The sequence below is a fragment of the Fundulus heteroclitus genome, chromosome 18, assembly GCF_011125445.2.
Source record: "Fundulus heteroclitus isolate FHET01 chromosome 18, MU-UCD_Fhet_4.1, whole genome shotgun sequence".
NCBI lineage: Eukaryota > Metazoa > Chordata > Actinopteri > Cyprinodontiformes > Fundulidae > Fundulus > Fundulus heteroclitus.
In genome coordinates, this window is record NC_046378.1 from 15031924 (window position 1) to 15049580 (window position 17657).

Consider the following 17657-nt stretch of genomic DNA (forward strand, 5'->3'; position numbering starts at 1 on the left):
CAGCAGTTAACCCAGTTTTCACGGGTGGGCTTTCTGGAAAAGCCTAACCGTGTCCTAATTTCCGCCACCTTGCTGTTGATTTGATGAAATGCTGCTGTTGGAATTGAGGATTTTGGAGGTGGTCCTCCGTTTTCATGTTTCCACCCGTTTTGCGCAGTGTGCATCGGTACCACTGACAACAACACAGCCCCCACAGCATCCTCCCACCACCGCCGTGTTTCACGGTATGGCCATGTCCTCAGGTCTGATAGCTTCCCCTTGACTTTTACAAGCGTTCCTCTTGTCCACACAGCTCAGTGCTCCCATCATGTGACCATAACGTGTCCACGCCAGCAGCTAAAAACGCCAGTAAAGCTTGAAGGTCTCGATTTGGAGCCAGTTTGTACGTGCCAGGCTTGAGCCAGACATATAATACTGGGAAGGACATCACGGGACTACGGCTGCTGCAGATGTACACAAAACCTGTTTTTAAAGGTTAACAAACCTTTATGAGTCGAATGCCACGTCGCTTTGACGGTTAGACTTGTATGTATTGGAATCTAATCGACGTCGTGAAATGTAATTTGCGAGAAACTCGAGCAAAAATAAGCGACGCATGCCATGAGAAGCAGCACGGTGTTTAAAATAAGAAACCAAAACATTTTTGCCTGGTTGTATTTAATCATACGGTACAAGAACGTCAATATTCATTTAGAGTAGTGGGGTTTATCAAGGCTCCACGAATTTAATGAATTACTGGACATTTTAGCATTAAACCAAATATATGTTTTTTAAGCTAGTTGTGCTGGATGGTCTATGGAAGCCTTTTGACCTAACGGCACTGCTTTTTACGTCTCACTTCCTACTTTATGAACAATAATAAAGTCACAGTTGACCAAAGCTTTTTTTTATTTTGTATCCTCTCCCTCTGCTCCTCCTTTCCTTTTCGGCTGTCTCTCTGCGCCTCTGTGACAGCCTGGGGGTGAGGGGGTGTCGCCCTGCTGCTTGGATTGTTTGTCTTTAAAAATATCAAGTTGGACCCGAACCGAGGCTTTGGCGCTAGCGCAGTCAGCCCGGTCATCTGGAAATTTCCCGGTGGCCAGTCCGCCCCCAGAACCCTCTTTTATTAGCCTACTTCAAGTTTAGAAACGTAAGCTTCAAGACCAGAAACCAACAAACTGTAAAGCAATAATGCAGCTTGAGCTGTTAAAAAATAAACGGATAGCATGGCAAGCTTTATGGCACAGTAGGTATACCTGCCAACGCTATAATGCACTGTTCCCGCGCTGCTTATGGATTTATCTTTAGGGAAAGTCCATATTTTCTAAGATTCATAACATTTGAGACATATTTTCTAAAAAAAAAAAAAAAATCGGACAAGAACTAAGGCAGCTACAACCGTGTTTTTGATAAGTGTGTGCTCATTCAGCATTAGAACAGGATGGTTTTAAGGAATAGAAAGGTATTCCTGTTATGGCTTTGTTGGCTGATAAAAAAGATTCAGAATGAGTTGATGTTCTCAGATAATCCCATTATTTGATAGACTGCTGAGCTGCTAAAGGGCAATTAAAACTTGCAAACTAGAGACGTCATTTAAGATGTTGGTGTGTATATGATTCTGATTTTTTTTTTACCTAACAAGAGTGATGAAAGATTTAAGAGCTGGTCTCATTGGGGCCTTAACTTGCTATACCTAATTTCTCCACAAGGGGTCAGTCAAGAGCTTTACGAAAGGAACAGGGTTTAGCAAGAGTTGACTTTGTCCTTCAAGTTAGGAATCATTTTAAGCAACATTCGAAACAACTTTGGAGTAAGTGTAATTTAGGGTTCTTGGAAGTGTTTCTATTCTTATTAAAAATAAACAGGGGAATACGGACTACAGCAGGAAGAAGTGGGAGGCTGCAGTAAACGAACAGAAACCAGGGGTAAAATATGTCGGCTACAGTGGACCCTCACTGAGTCAAACGCCATGGGGGAGTTCTGTTGGAAAAACACGGTGAGATTTTTTTTCACCATGCCCGTTCAGAAAGAGTCATTTAGGCAGCGGGGACGGCTGCTGGAGACGTTGCAGGACAATTGGAGACACTCACTGACATATTTCCTGGGAATGTGGAGTTGTTAAGAGTTCACACCCTCATAGAAAATGGTTTTGGTCTTAAGATTCCTTGTAAATGTGTGCCTATATATCTAGGAGAGGTATTACACGTTAAACAGAAAGGATAAAAAATATAGTTTGGTCTACTTTTGCCTACAAGCAAAAAAAAAAAAAAAAAAAAGCTGTTATGAGAAAATAGCTAAGGACGGAGCCACCAACCATCGAGGATTGGATCAATAAAATACATGACATTTACATAGTGGAAAAAAAAAAAAAGACATTTTCTCTTTGGGTGTGCTGCAGCGAGACAAATTTGGTAGAATCTGGTCAGTATATAAAACCTGTAAGATTTTAGTGATTTTAGCCCAATGATGGGCGCCTGCGTGCTCCCATCACTGTCTATAGAAGCGAACAAGTAAACAGTAAAATCTATCAGTGCATGAACCTCCTAACACATTTTCTTTCACCAGAGGGTGGCAGTTCGAGCCAGAAGGGTAAAACTGAGACAACAATCTTAAAGGCGTGGCAAAAAGCAAAACACTGGCGCTGCACTGGCGTCAATTTAAACACAAGGGAAAATTGGAGGGCTACGTGTAAAAGGCTATTCGAGTGCAGGGAACCGACAGCTTATACAGGGTGCTTGCTCTTTTTCCAAATTAAAATTACAGACTTTTTCCAGACTTTTTTAAAACTGATATTTGTTTTCCCCAAGACCTTAACTTTATGTACTTATATACTTGTGTGCCTTCTGCCTACTTCATTGGTTGAGATTGTACAAACTGTTTATTAGAAATGTTAATTTCTATAGGCTAGTATTCAATGAACAAATGCATTATTCACAGTAAATTATGCTTTTACTGATGAAAACGTTTCAAAACATGAAAATCACAAGTACATGAATTTCACATCAAACAGTTGTTTGATTCCATTAGGCTAATACAGTACCAGTGACCAGTTAGTAAAATTATAGTTTTATAGCCTACCTTCCTTTTTCTCATTTCACAATGCCTTTGAGCATACTGTAAAATTCTACCATACATTTTTTTCCCATACTTTATTAAGACTTTCACACAAAATGCAAGACTTTTCGAGGACTGGAAAACAGTGTTTCAAAATTCCATACTTATTAAGACTTTCAAGACTTGCGCAAGCACCCTGTTATATGAGCCTAAATATTCAGCGAGAATGATGTCAGACGCATGTCTACAATTTATTTAGGGACATTTAACCAAACATCAGTAGGCGTGTTATGTGAGAAAATCCAGTTAATTAAAAATAACTGGATTAAAATTAAGATCGGCGTCCGTCAATGTTAGTGATTTTTTTTTAATGGGCTAATGCAGTCTACCGCAGCATTAGCCCAAGCACCGATGGCCTGCGGTCGTGACGGTCCCAACCTGAGGAACTCCAGATCGTCCCAGCCGTTGTGCAGCAGGCCCTGCTCGTATCTCTCCAGGCCCAGTCTCTGCAGCCACTCCCCCACCGACGACTCGCCCACAGACAGAGACGAGCTGCTGCTGCCCCACAGTGCCTGACGGAGAGAAACGCAGGGTCAGCCAAGTACAACTCAGTTCTTTACAGGGAGCGACACAAAAGTGCAGAGGCGCTGAAACTAAAAGGAGGAAACTGAAATCCTGCAGTAAAACAAGAAAGCTGTTACAACAGAACCGACCTGAGCACATCCTTCCTCTCTCACTGTGGCTCTTAACGTTTACAGAGCCTTGCTGCAGCAGTCATTGCTACATCTACAGACATCGGGGTAATGCATTAGGTTTTATGTGATAAATCAGTGCTTTGCAAATAGTGAGCCCCCCCCACCCTTCACTATTAGGGGGTGGGATAATACAGGCCTTCTGCATCATAGTGAATGTGACAACAGCTCCCCCTGCTGTTTGGTCTGTTCCTGCGGTCAGTAGTATGACAAATACTATTAATAAAAAAAATAAAGAAATATTCAAACATAATGTAACTGAAGTTTGTCTTTAATATTAATAGCTGGATTATATTTTCGCCATATGAGGCTCAGAGCTAATTTAAAGTTGACTGTAGGTACGAGTCGGGCTGAAAGCCATTTATATTAATAATATTATGGTTTTAAATAGTGTGGCAATGTTGAAGCGTTCTAATTGTTAGAAACTATTGTTATATGTTGTAAATGAATCCACATATTTAATACATTTTAAAAGGGATTCTGGGTAATCTTTAGAATGACAGCTTTAATGCATTAAAATAGAAAAAGGTACAGTTTTGACCCATTTTGTTGGGATGGGGGGTAAAAATGTTTCCTTCTTTAAAGGGGGTGAAACAGAAAACAACTCAGAACCACTGTGTAAAAAAAAAAAAGGTGTGGCAAAAAGAAGATCATTGTTGAGACATTAATGAACCCAGCAGACCTGAGGAACAAAATGTTTTATATGAGACCTGAACGTAAACCTGTTAGAGGGAAAACCCTCACGCCTGGGGCTGCGGTTAACCTTCCACCTCTAAACATGCAGCCAGAGCTACAGAGGAGCTGCTTTAGATCAAAGCATGAGAAAAAAATGCCCTTTTATCACCAAAAAAGAGCCATTTCCACGTAGGTCGCTCCTCCTGGCAGCTGTTATGGTGCATAACCAAACCCGTGGGTGGGAATACTTTCTAAACCTCCTCACCTCCTCTGACATGTCCTCCGCGATGCTCTCTGGGATGGGGTTCCTAGGTGGGAAGGTGCGGCATGCGTCCAGGATACCGATCGGGGTCCCTCGGCCGGGTGGCGGTGCGGAGGGAGCGCGGGGCGGCTGTCCGGGGAACTCGCTCTCGCTCAGAGTCTTTGCCATCTGCAGCACAGAGCACGACTGATCGTCCAGGGCGCCCGCCCCCCCGCGCCTCAAACCCTCTCCGAGGGCGAGGCCCCCACCAGGACCGGCCGGCGGGATCCTGACCTCAGCCAGGTCCGGGTAAAGGGAGCGGGGCTTGCTGAACGGGGCCTCTGCGACGGTCTCCAGGGCTCCTTTGGGGAGAGGAGGAGGCGGGAAGTCAGGAGGGGGGCGGTTCAGCGTGTTTCCCAGCGCTCCCGCCGCGCCTCCTCCCTGAGCCGCTGCCAGAGCGCCAGCTCCGTCGTCCTCCGAGGAGCTCTCCTCGCTGACCCCCCGGGCCACAGTCCTGCGGGGGTGAGCGGGCCCGGAGGCGGCAGGGGGAGGCTTGGTTCGAGGCGGGGCTTTGGCGGTCGGCGTGGTCGGAGAGGTAGGAGACGGCAGGAGCTCAGGAGGAAGAGCGGACGGGTGGGGGACGCCCTCCAGGATGTAGTAGGCGGGGTTGTTGAAGCTGTTTTTGCCGACAGACGACTCTCCGTCCGGCGTGTCCTGTTTGGGTCTTTACGACAGAGAAAAAGGAAAACGTCATTTCATTCTGTCCTTGGCCGCGTTTGATCTGCCCGGCTCACTTGTGTCTCTCAGGAGTCTGTACCTCGCAGCAGTTTCCTCCTTGCAGCTTTTCTCTCCCTCCTCGCTGACCTTTCCCAGCTCTCCGACCTGTTTGCGAACCACAGACTGTCTGCAGACAAAACAAATCAAAACTGGTTAGCATGCCGCACGAAAAAAATACCATCACCATGATTTTAATCTCAAACCGCCAAAACGATTCAGCGACTCTGTGTGAAAAACAAACCATCGAAGGTTTTTAGTCCAATGCTTATTTACGTCTTAGTCCATCATTCTGCTGTTTCTGAAGGTGTCACGCCTGTCATCAAACATCTTCAGCTCTGATGGACTGAATCAGTTTTAGGATCGTCAGCACAGGACGTAATTATCATTCATTATCAGAAGAAAGTAGAGCACATCACCCCAGTTCTAAAGTCCTTACACTGGCTCCTTGTATCTCAGAGAATAGACTTTAAAATACTTCTGTTAGTCTATAAATCCCTAAATGGCTTAGCACCTAAATACATCACAGACTTGTTATCAGTGTATCAACCCTACAGACCACTAAGGTCTTCTGGCTCCAGCCTACTCTGCAGAACCAGAACCAGAACTAAACAAGGAGAAGCAGCATTTAGTTCCTATGCTCCACTTTTCTGGAACAAACTTCCAGAAAACTGTAAAAGTGCGGAAAGCCTGAGTTCTTTTAAATCAAGATTAAAAACACATTTGTTTAAAATTGCCTTTGAATGTTCTAGTTAAATTGTTTTACTGTTTTTAATGTTCTTTTTTTGTTTCTACATTCTATCCCTACTTGCTTTTATTCCTATATTTTAACCATGTAAAGCACTTTGCATTGTCTCTGTACTGAATTGTGCTATATAAATAAATTTGCCTTGCCATTATCATTTTTCAGGTGTTCCTGAGCAGTTTTCTGAGGGCATGACACCAAGAATAGGCGTCACCGGACCCATTTTACTGCTACGGGGTTTATGTTGTGAGCTCCGGGAAAACTCCTCATCAAACATCAACAAAAAGACCCACTTAAAAAAAAAATAAACCAGAACGTCCAACTGCTAACATTTAAAAATGCAAAGCATATTTTTTTTTTTTTTTTGGTTTGTTCATTGGACTTTTCTCCGTCTGCCGGTAAAATGAAATTTAAAAACGCGGGAGAGCAGAGCCGTACTGACTTCACGTACTCGTGTCCCACGCGGGACACCATGGTGGATTTCCCTTTGGGTCCGCCCGTCTCGTCCTGGTCCACGCTGATCCACTCTGAAACACAGCAAACGCCTCAATCAAACCCGACACGCCTCAAAGTCATTTGGTGAATCTAAAATGAGCCAAATAAGTTAGACCTGCAAATATAGAAACCAAAAATACCCAAACAATCATTATCATTTTCTGCTATCTACAGCTTTGTTTGGAGATTATTTTTTTATTTCTATTTAACATCCCCGCCTGCACCTGCCTCTGACCCGACACTGTTAGTTACCATAGAGACGCTCCCTGGTGCCCATCCGCTCGGCCGGGACCCTGACCCTCATGGAGCCGCGGATGTTTCCCGTTTCTTCTCCTCGGTGCGACAGGTAGGTGTGGAACTGCTGGGCCGTGCTGCCGATCATTGACTTAAGCGCCAACACACACTCTCCTAATAACATGACACAATCGATGGTCATCAGGGCTGCCATAAACCCCCCCCACCCCCCCGTTAACACGGCAGTGTCCCGATCTCACCGTAGGACTCGTAGCCATCCACGGACTTGACGGTCAGCAGCAGATGCTGGTCCTGCAGGTACTCGATCTCCGACAGCAGAGGTTTGAGGGTGGTGAGCTGCTTGTTGGACCAGCCCACGCGCAGGAAGTTCACGTTGTCGCTGCTCTGGCTGTCGTTCTCGTAGCTCTTCTTGAACTCTAGGAACGGGAAAGCGGAGGAGCGCGGAGGACGACGCGGGAGGGCGAGGGGGCGAGAGGGAGATGGGGGGGAAGAAAGAGGGGCGAGACGGATCATTTCCACGTGTACGCGGCGAGCATGCAGCACGGGTCGATAAAAAAAAAAAGGAATACTGACTATCTGAATGAGGGAAGGAAGGAAGGGAAGGAGGCAAAGGATGAGGATGCAAGAAGAAGAAAAAGACTTATGACACCCAGATTGTGTGTGTGTGTGTGTGTGTGTGACTCAGTACCACATTTGTCCTGCATTGTTTACATTTCAATTGATGTACTGTGAATTCACTGTTGCACTTTATCCTGTAATGTTATCCTGTAATTTACTTTATTCTGAAATCTACTGCAATTCACTGAAATTTTAAAGCTGTATGCAAACGAAATTTCGTTCTGTAAGCACTCTGTGCATACAAAATGACAAATAAAGTTGTCTAAGTCTAAGTGTGTGTGTGTGTGTGTGTGTGTGTGTGTGTGTTGAGCGTAGGGTTTCTGTTTCCATGGATCGCTAAGAGAGGACGCAGGAACGTTGGACTCACCTTCCAGACAAGTGGAGTAGAACTCAATGAAGAACTTAGTCCGGCTCGCCGTCTTCACGATGGCCTCGATGCTCTCGAACTCGATGTAGGCCTGCTCTGAAGACTTTGGTAGACCTACAGAGCAAAGACCGATCAGTGACTCTGTTCTCTTTTGTTGAGTCTCCTCTGTCTTCTCAAACCCCCAGGCTGTCCTGGTTGATGCTGGAGGCTTCTTCCTGTTAAAAAGGGGCGTTTTCCTCTCCACTGTCGCTACAGCCATGTCTACACAATGTCCACTGTGGCTCGGCGCTCATTCAAGAGCGATGAAAACAATGAAAGTCCATGACTTGACGCAAAATGTTGGGTTTCTTTAGATAGAAAACTGTTTCCGATCGGAATAATTACCCACAGCATTAATTGATAACCAGGGTCAATTGAATCTGTCGGTATGATTCACTCAAATTGACTTTTCACGTAGTAGAAAGTGCCTTGAGGCGGCATGTGTTGTAAAGAGCAGCAGTGTGAATAAACTGAATTGAAGATGGGGGCGTGGTTTTTAAAGAAACAACGCTGGCAACCTTGCAATACCCCTTGGATTTTATTCTCATATTTTTTTTTTTTACATTTTTATTACATTACAGGGATAAACTTCATCATATTTCATTGGGATTATATGAAGGACCAGACCAAAATGCACATTACCTCCCATGCTTTTAGCAGGTGTAACAAATGAAAACCCTTTGTAATCAATCTCCTCCACTCTAAGACCTCCACATAAAAGTCGACAACCGATTGCCTTAAGAGGACACGTAATTATTAAGTTTTAAAACAGGGTTATATTATTGAACTTCTCACAGAGGACTCTTCAATCCATCACCTGAAAATGTAAAGGCCTTCTGAGACAGCCTGCTGTGAGACAAAAGCTCAGGGGGGACAACCTGTTGTGCAATAAAGTCCCATTTGCCACCAGGTCTAACCCACTGATCTATATAATACACTGGAGTGCTAATCGCCCGCTGTTAGAACGAGTCGCTTTGAAGCCACCAGCCGCCATATTGGTACTCCCTATTTTCCTCCAGTAAAACTAGGGAATATGTGCGCTACAGCATCGAATAACGATGATTTTCTCATGTTCAGGGGGGCTTAAAACTTTTAAAATGTCAAATGCCATATACTTTATATTATGTTCTAAAACTATCAAGTACTGAGAAAGTCATGTGCTGAAATATTTTGCATTTTATTTATTTAAATATATATATATATTTATTTAAATATATATATATATATATATATATATATATATATATATATATATATATATATATATATATATATATATATATATATATATATAACATGTAAAATATTTCAGCACCTAATTTCCTAGTAGTTGATAGTGTTAGTACATCCACTGACTGTAGAATTACCTGTGAAACGTTTTCACTCAGCCAGAAAACTGCTTGTTGTTGCAACCAAATCCTATGGGATTCTGTGAGAGTAGGGAGTAGCAAGATGGCGGCCAGTGACTTCAGTTTTTCGGCAAAATCAGCACTCCGGAGTATTATATAGCTCAGTGGTCTAACCCTAGAATGACCCAGAGGTGGAAATCCTTTTTGTAGGGTACCATAAATTATTTCCTCCGGATCAGGAAATCCAAATTTTTTGCACTGAAAACACCTTTGTTACCTTTCTTGGAGACAAACTGAGACGTCACTCCGACTTCAAACGTAGCAAACACAGGGGAATGGTCGCTGGTCACAATATCATCTGTACAGCCTGGGGGTAAAAGAACAAAAATTTTAAAAAAGCCCAACGTTAGCACGGAAAATGCGGTCAGAAGCATTTTAGGGCTCAGATATCTTATTTCCTCTGTCTCACCGTAGGAGTTGCACACAATGTGCGTTTCTGGGTATGACTTCCAGAGGATCCGGTCACACCACGATGGCACGTTCGTCCTCATCTAGAGAAAAAAAAAAAAAAAAAAAACACAAAGCAGAATTTGCCTTCAGACTCGCGTGACGATGAAATGCAGAGCGGCGCTGGTCGGACAAGGCTGCGATGTTATGAGTCACGAACTCACCCCCGTCGCTTTCTGTTTCTGCCACACGTACGTGTCCCTGGAGCCTCGCTCGTAGCGGTAGGTGGGGGGGAACGAGATCTCTTCCTCGGCTGCAAACAAAACGAGAAGGGTGCTTTTTAAACGTCTGAGCAGAAACCTCCAGCTGTTTCCTGAATAGATCTGACGTCTAACGGGAGCATATTGATTTCATTCTGACAGTGCAGACCACTAGAGGCCTAAAAATAACAAACCTAACCCGATTCGTCACTTCTATCCAAAAAATACCGTTTGTAAAGCTGCTCCAGCAGAGCAAAAACACAACGTTTCACCTTGTTTTTTAGCCTTCAGTGGATTTGCGTGCTAAAAGGTGTTCATACGTGGTAAATGTTTTATACTTGATGCGTGTTTGGGCTGGAGTTAACAGAACATTTGGTTTGTGGACGCTCCTGCATACTCTAAAGCACCAGGTTGATTACGCACACGAACAACAGAGCTGGGTGATTAAGCACAAAACGAGTATGTGAGTAATCAGAAGCTCCTTAGCTCTACTGGAAAACATCTTGATTTTCTGAAATGCATCATCCCCCTCATGGGCACATTTTCCTCTCTTCCAAAGCTATAGTTCCTGCATTTCACAAGTACAGAGGACTCAAAGTTAAACAAAGCTTCTTTATGCCTGTACTGAAAATGAGTGATGGAGCTGTTCTTGTTGCTAGTGCACCTTTTTCTACTACATTTTGTTCTTCCTCCCCACTTTCCATTTATACCTTTGCATACAGCGCTCTCTGAACAGCAACCTTCTTCATATAAAGGGACCTTTTTCTGATGTTAACCCAATTATTAGGAGCACAACTGACCGTTTGACGACCATCGTGTCAGCAGGCTTCTGCATGACTATGCAGGTCATTAAATTAACACTTCTCAATATTTTCTGAAACACTTTCAGAAAACGTGAATCATTTCAAAGTATCGGCTTTCTTTTGCTGTAAGCTATAAATCACAAAATTAGCAGAGTTAAATGCTTGGACTATATTACTCTGTATTTAGTGAAACTAGATGCACTGGATTGCCACAACTATTTGCTTGTTGGTCTGCCTTCAAAAAACACATAAATTTGATTAACATCCCGTTTTTAATCCACAGCTTAATATGTTGTTGGACAACCATTTGTAGCTTTAACAGCTAAAACCCTGGACAGTTCGTGTGCAGGATGTGTGGCGTCTGCAGAGATGTTAGCTGCCCTGTTCCTGACCCCAGACCTGTACAACTTTCCATCATGGCTTTAATGAGAACCTTACAATAGTATTCTAATGTATTGAGATGTACTTCTAATTTCTTTCATACCTTTTGTTCTCTTTAAAACATCTTGAATAAAAAAAGCCCGACTTTATTTGTTTCATCCAAAGCTGTGAAAACCCCGATATTAACCCCTTCCTCATGAACAAATGTCAATTTTGGTATAAAAATGGAAAACATTCAACTCAGAGTCAGGACGACTTTTATTCAGCCATTTGGTTTTTGGAGCTAGTTGCTGTCGGCCATTTGTTCCCTGAAACCCAGCGGCTGATTTGCCCAGTTTTAAGGTTTCCTTCCAGTGGATATAGTACAACCTGGAGCATGACAGGTTTGCAGAAAGGACAAAAAGGTGTAGAGCTGTAATGTCAGTCTGCTTGGTATTTACTGTGATCTCAGAAAACGAGCATCCTGCTTTTTATATTATTAGCTATTATTCAGTGAAACCCAAGCAGCTGTTATTGGTTATTAATATTGCTCACACTGATATGGCGATGAGGGCGGGTTTGTGATTTATTGAGCCGCTCTTTTATTACGTTTATTTTATAAAGACAGAAAGGAGGTGTACAAATGTGGCATACTGTAAATGACCAAATCATTTGTTCCCACTTTTGAAGAGGCAACAAAGCAAAGCAAAGATTAAAATGTCTGCCTTGAGGCTGCTCTCAGTCGGTTTTTCTACATTTGCTCTTTTCCCTCTGGTCTCTCCCTCCCTCGCTCTAACTAAAAGGAAAACCTGTGGGTTTGGGGAACCATTTAAAAAGGCTGAGCAGGTGTGTTTGGTAAATGTGAGTCACAACCTAAGCTGTAGTTACCAGCCCACTGAAACACCGCTATAAGAACAGAAAGTCTTGGCAGTGCTGAGATTTCTCTTCACTTATTAAAATATTTACCCACATTCAACCGAATTCTAGCTCCTGGGAAAAAATTTTTTTTTTGTGTCCGAGACAATGCTCCGATCTGTGATACTAACCAAAGCGTAAAAACACTTTATTCTTCTCCCTCTCCAGGTTGAGCTGGTCCACCTTCAGCAGAGGCTCAAATTCCTTCCTGTTAATGTAATTTAAGATTTCCTGCAGAAACATGCGGACAACGAAGACACCGGATGAGAAAGGGACGTTTGGTGCGCGGCTCACCCGCAGGCCGCCGTCCGGCCTTTGTCTCCGACTCACCTGGATGTCCATGTCCAGCCTGTAGTTGAGGTCTCCGAGCCAGAAGAGGTGCGTGAAGCGCAGCGAGATGTCAAAGGAGCTCAGCTGTTTGTCTCCTAAAGACAGCAGCCGCAGGATATCAAGGTAGTTCTGGTTCCTCCTGGAAATAAATGGAGCATTTATTGGGTGACAGGCGAGAAGAGATAAATTAGGAAAATAAGAGAGATTAGGGCTTTTTCCACTAAGCAACACAGTCAATATTAGCAGTGAATTAAGAGCCTTTGATTGAACATTCAGATTGTTTTATTGAGGAGTCACTTTTAAACATTACAACATAACAATACTGTTCCACTCGTGTCCATTAGGTGGCAGCAATGCTAACGGTACAGCTAGCTTGGAGGAAAGTCGTGTGCTGAGCTCGACTGTGGGCTTTTTTTCTATTTTGAAACTCAGGTTATTGACTGGAAAAGATGAATAGTAGCCGCAAATGTGAGTTTAAAACATTCAAATGGTTTTGATTTAAACGAGGCAAACGGGTTTTTACAAACGCACAATGACTCAAAGTGGAAACAGCGCTGAAGCCAAAAGCATGAAGGCTCCCAAACTTACAGCTAAGACATTAACAGTGACAAAGAAACAAATACTGCTTGAAACGCAAAAACCACTGCACTGAGAGATTAATCCAAAATACAAAACAAAAAAAACCACACGTTATCTTATATTTACTAACTTATAACTAAGGCTTTTAACTTCAGTAGCATTTATTGCTTGGATATGATAATAACAGTCATGTTTTATTCAAATAGATTTCTGGATGACCAAATAAATCTGCTACAGGCGCCTGAAACGAGCCTCCTGTAGTGTGGCTGGCCTCAGCCTTAGATATAAAATATAAGGCCTTCGTTTGGAGGGGAGGTCGGAGTGAAGCCGCTGCTCTTACGCAACAAAAGGAGTCAGCTGGTTTGGTTTGGGCATCTGATCAGGATGCCTCCTCAGCATTTTCTTTTGGTGCAGAGAAGGATGTCTGGGATAGATATATATATATATATATATATATATATATATATATATATATATATATATATATATATATATATATATATATAATATGAATAACATGTAAAATATTTCAGCACATAATTTCCTAGTAGTTGATAGTGTTAGTACATCCACTGACTGTAGAATTACCTATGAAACGTTTTCACATAGCCAGAAAACTGCTTGTTGTTGCAACCAAATCCTGTGGGATTCTGTGAGAGTAGGGAGTACACTGCAAAAACTGATCTAAAACAAGTAAAATTTTCTTAAAGTTGGTCTATTCGTCCTTGATTTGAGCAGGTAAATAAGATTATTTGCCAATGGAATGAGTATCTTTGCCCCTAAAATAAGATAATTAGACATCCTGCACTTGAAATAAGATCATGGAGATGAATTGTTACTATTTTAAGTGGAAAAATCTTATTCCATTGGCAAATCATCTTATTTACTTGCTCAAATCAAGGACACATACACTCATTTAAAGAAAATTTTACTTATTTTTAGTTCCGTTTTTGCAGTGTAGCAAGATGGCGGCCAGTGACTTCAGTTTTTCGGCAAAATCAGCATTATATAGCTCAGTGGGCGGTGCACCCAATGGAAGAGGCCATGTTGCGTCGCCCTTTTTAATTACAGTAGCCGTAAGGGGACGAACTTGTTAGCCTTCGCGTTTTACCTATAAAGACGTGCGTTTGTTGGAGAAGTACGAAACAAGCAAAGATCACTGTAGATCTGACGTTTCCTGTTGAAATGGAGGACCATCCGTGCTCTGTCCACCAAGAGGGAAGAGAAAGTAACCAAGAAAAGAAAATTAAGTAATAACTGGTAGAAAACAAGTCTATATCGGCTATTATTACAAGATGGAGAAAATTCATGAGGGAGCGGGGATTCATAACGGATGCAGAGGCTGAGACGGCTCGTTTGTTCGTCTTCGCCTCCGTCTCAGGGAGTGTGCGTGAACGCAGAAGGGCGGAGTGATATCAGCCGGTTCAGTGATGGCAGCAGGATCGGATCTCTTTATTATTCGAGTTTATAGTTGCTGATTTTAGAGCTCAGATAAACAACTTCACGTCTAGAAACAAGCCCAAAAAAAACGTTATCCGCGGCTCATGGGACCAGTGCCAAACGCCATTTCACACAATGACCATAGCTATTAGCAATTAGCAGTAGCTGGGTGTTTAACGAGTAGGACGATGATTTTTGGTACCTGGCAATCTTCTCGTTCCCTGATGTCAGATGACAGTTTACGAATCCAAACGACGTCCCGTTGAACATGAATGAAACGCCAACAGCTCCTTTGTTACCTGGACGGACATTGAAAACAAGCATCCAATGTCATGAAATCTATTGAGAAATAATGCACCCAATTCCATGGTTTTACAACAATGTTCACGATAAATAACGGCACAGAAACTGAATAATGTTTTGGTGGGCAGTGAGTCGGGTCATTGTTACCCAGAGTATTGGCGATCCCTGTCTTGACACTGGACATCCCCACATGGCTGATCCTGTTTTCGTGCTCAGGTTTCACCAACACGGCAAGTTTTATGCTCCACAGCGTCTGCACGGCGATCTGCAGAGACAACGACAGCAGCGATGAGGGACCTGCGGCGGTGGTTTCTGCTTTTAGACTGCCCAAAAAGAAACCAGCCGTACTTCAGTGACGTTAACTATTCTCCTCACCGGTTTATAATCCAGCTCCGTCTGCTCCTTCAGCACGGCTCGCAGCGACTCCACCCACTCCCGGTCGCACACAGAGTTCTCCTGCGTTCCGAACACGTAAAGGTCATAGGGGATGGCCACGGTCATCTCGTCCAGCGTCTTCCCCAGGCCGCGGCACAGCACCCAGGAAGCCACCGACTTAGGCGAAGGGACTGAGCCTGAAGACAAACAGCAAGCCCGCCTGTTGTAGTAAAAAACACGTCACACTTTGAAAGTGGGGAGAGTTACAGCATGCTCTCGTGGTCCTGACCCATGTTCCAGGTGCCTATGAAGATGGAAATCATGTCGGGCTCGTCCTGGTTGGAATGTTTGTTCTTCATCAGCTGCAGCAGCTGGCAGAATGCCTCCCGCTTCTGAAATAAGCACACATCAGAGAGAGTCATCCACATATTCCTATTAAAAGCTTTATCTTATTCGTTTTTATTACGTCAGTTCTGCAACATGAGGAATATCTAAGTTTCCCTTTTGGCAGAGCGAATCAGCCACGGATGCTGAAAGGCAACCTGACCCACCGAGCTGTTTGCCTAAGCTGCTGTTTAAAATCTACACTGCTCAAAATGAAAAAAAGATATACAACACTTTTTAATCAGAGTATAAGAGGTTTGCTATAGTCCTGGAGTATTGATCTGGTCAGTTCAGCAGTAGAGGCTGTTGGCTGTTCTGCTGGTAGTTTCATTAAAAAGGAGCAACAATGAGATGAACCTAAAAACAGGACGGGTTTTCAGGTGGAGGCTGCAGACATTGTTTCCTCTCATGTCTGGGACAGCTTTTCGCTAATTCTGAATTTGCCCAGGGTCGGTGTCACTACTGGCACCGTGAGGCGATACCTGGACCCTACAGAGGTTTCACAGGAAGTCCATCTTCACCAGGATGGCGCATCAATATGTGCTGCTGCAGGAAGGTTTGCTGCGTCTCCCAGCTCAGTCTCAAGAGCATGGAGGAGATTTCAGGAGAGAGGACCAGTATCTGCTCCTTTGTGCAAAGAGGAAAAGGATGGATAGTCCCACAGCTATACAAAGTGACTTCCTGCGAGCCACTGGCATGAATGTTTCTGACCAAACCATCAGAAACGGACTTCATGTTTTAACATCTCTGTAACTTCGGATTTCATCAATTGATGTGTTGTTGCTAAAATATATAACCCATGGATAATCAGCCCTTTTCCTGCTGCTGATCTTATGAGTTTTCAAAGTGTTCCTTAGATTTTTTATAATTGTTTTACATTCCCATCTTTAATTAAATCTGTCTTGTAAATGCCATTACAGTTATAGGAGTTTTTAACATAAACCCTTATTTCCTGTCGGCTTGTGTCGCAGTAATCGCTGCATTTAAAGCTTTCAGATTCCTTCTTCTTTTGCCTATTTTGTCACAGCAATGTGTCAGATAATCACAATTCCTATCACATACAGATAATCATAGTAAATACAAAGTGTGTTTTAATATATATTTTTTTACTGACAACATAAAGTAGGCTAAAGGTTAGCAGAGACCAACTTTGCTGCATCAGGACCGGGACGACTTGCCGTTGCTGATGGACCCATGGATTCTGCTCTCCACCTGGAGGAGAACCTCCAGCCATTGGTCTGTGGCCTAAAGCCCAAGCTCACTTGAGTCAGCAGGACAATGATCCAAAGCAAACCGGCAAGTCCACCTCTTCATTGCTCAGAAAACCTGACATGGCTGAGTTTAAACTATTTTTGCTAAGAGCAGTGGACCAAAAAACGTCCTCCTAAGGGATGTAAAAGACTCACTGCAGCCGTCACAGAAGCTTAACGGCAATGGTTGGTGACAAGTAGAGTTTCATAATGTTACCACTGCTGAAACCTGTGATAATGATGTCGACAAAGGTCAACGTTGTTGTTTTTTTTCTTGGGAAAGAATAATTTCTTTACCATGACACAATGCACCCGCCACCCTGCAGGAGCCTTTTGATCGCAGCCACTAAGGAAATAAACCTTATGTGGGCATTGAGAGAAGTTAAGAGTTAATTCAACCAGTTATAGAGCTGGAGACTATGAATGTGTTATAATTGAAATACTACATCCTTCTCAATACGGCATACAAACATTCCTTTGCGATTTGTGCAGCTCTAATGCCAAATGTAGAATAAACACTTATCAGGTTTACGGGGTGTTTACTTTTCCACATTGGCTCAGGTTGGTTCGAACGCTTGCTTCCCTTCTCATGACTGAAATATTCATTGGAAGACTGTCTTTCCTCCTTTCTATCAAAGTTTATTTGGTGATCTCAAACTTTCAAGCGGGAAAAAAGCAAAAATCCTTGAAAAAGCCTGTAAGGAGGTTAAGAGACTGGCCTGGATGTGATCCGTATGACGCTTATACTAAAGAACGACTGCACAGATGATTATGTTTCAGCTGGCAACACGTCGTTTAACCGTAACTGATGCAATGAGCAGCTTGCCACTTCTTAACATATTGTGTTGGAAGAGCCACCCTGTAGTCG

General features: G+C 43.2%; 1 protein-coding gene across 1 annotated transcript in view; it reads right to left on the reverse strand.

The window, feature by feature from the left end:
* Nucleotides 1-17657, reverse strand: part of inppl1a (inositol polyphosphate phosphatase-like 1a) — a 52819-nt gene that overhangs the window by 2141 nt on the left and 33021 nt on the right. Inside the window, exons 11-26 of the mRNA XM_012859374.3 lie at nucleotides 15445-15547; nucleotides 15156-15352; nucleotides 14928-15045; nucleotides 14680-14776; nucleotides 12459-12597; nucleotides 12260-12359; nucleotides 10015-10103; nucleotides 9813-9894; nucleotides 9621-9710; nucleotides 7956-8069; nucleotides 7210-7386; nucleotides 6968-7123; nucleotides 6663-6747; nucleotides 5519-5605; nucleotides 4726-5425; nucleotides 3472-3605 (exon numbers count right to left, since the gene is read on the reverse strand). Coding sequence (XP_012714828.2) covers nucleotides 3472-3605; nucleotides 4726-5425; nucleotides 5519-5605; nucleotides 6663-6747; nucleotides 6968-7123; nucleotides 7210-7386; nucleotides 7956-8069; nucleotides 9621-9710; nucleotides 9813-9894; nucleotides 10015-10103; nucleotides 12260-12359; nucleotides 12459-12597; nucleotides 14680-14776; nucleotides 14928-15045; nucleotides 15156-15352; nucleotides 15445-15547 — 2468 coding nt within the window. The remainder of the gene's footprint in view (nucleotides 1-3471; nucleotides 3606-4725; nucleotides 5426-5518; nucleotides 5606-6662; nucleotides 6748-6967; nucleotides 7124-7209; nucleotides 7387-7955; nucleotides 8070-9620; nucleotides 9711-9812; nucleotides 9895-10014; nucleotides 10104-12259; nucleotides 12360-12458; nucleotides 12598-14679; nucleotides 14777-14927; nucleotides 15046-15155; nucleotides 15353-15444; nucleotides 15548-17657) is intronic.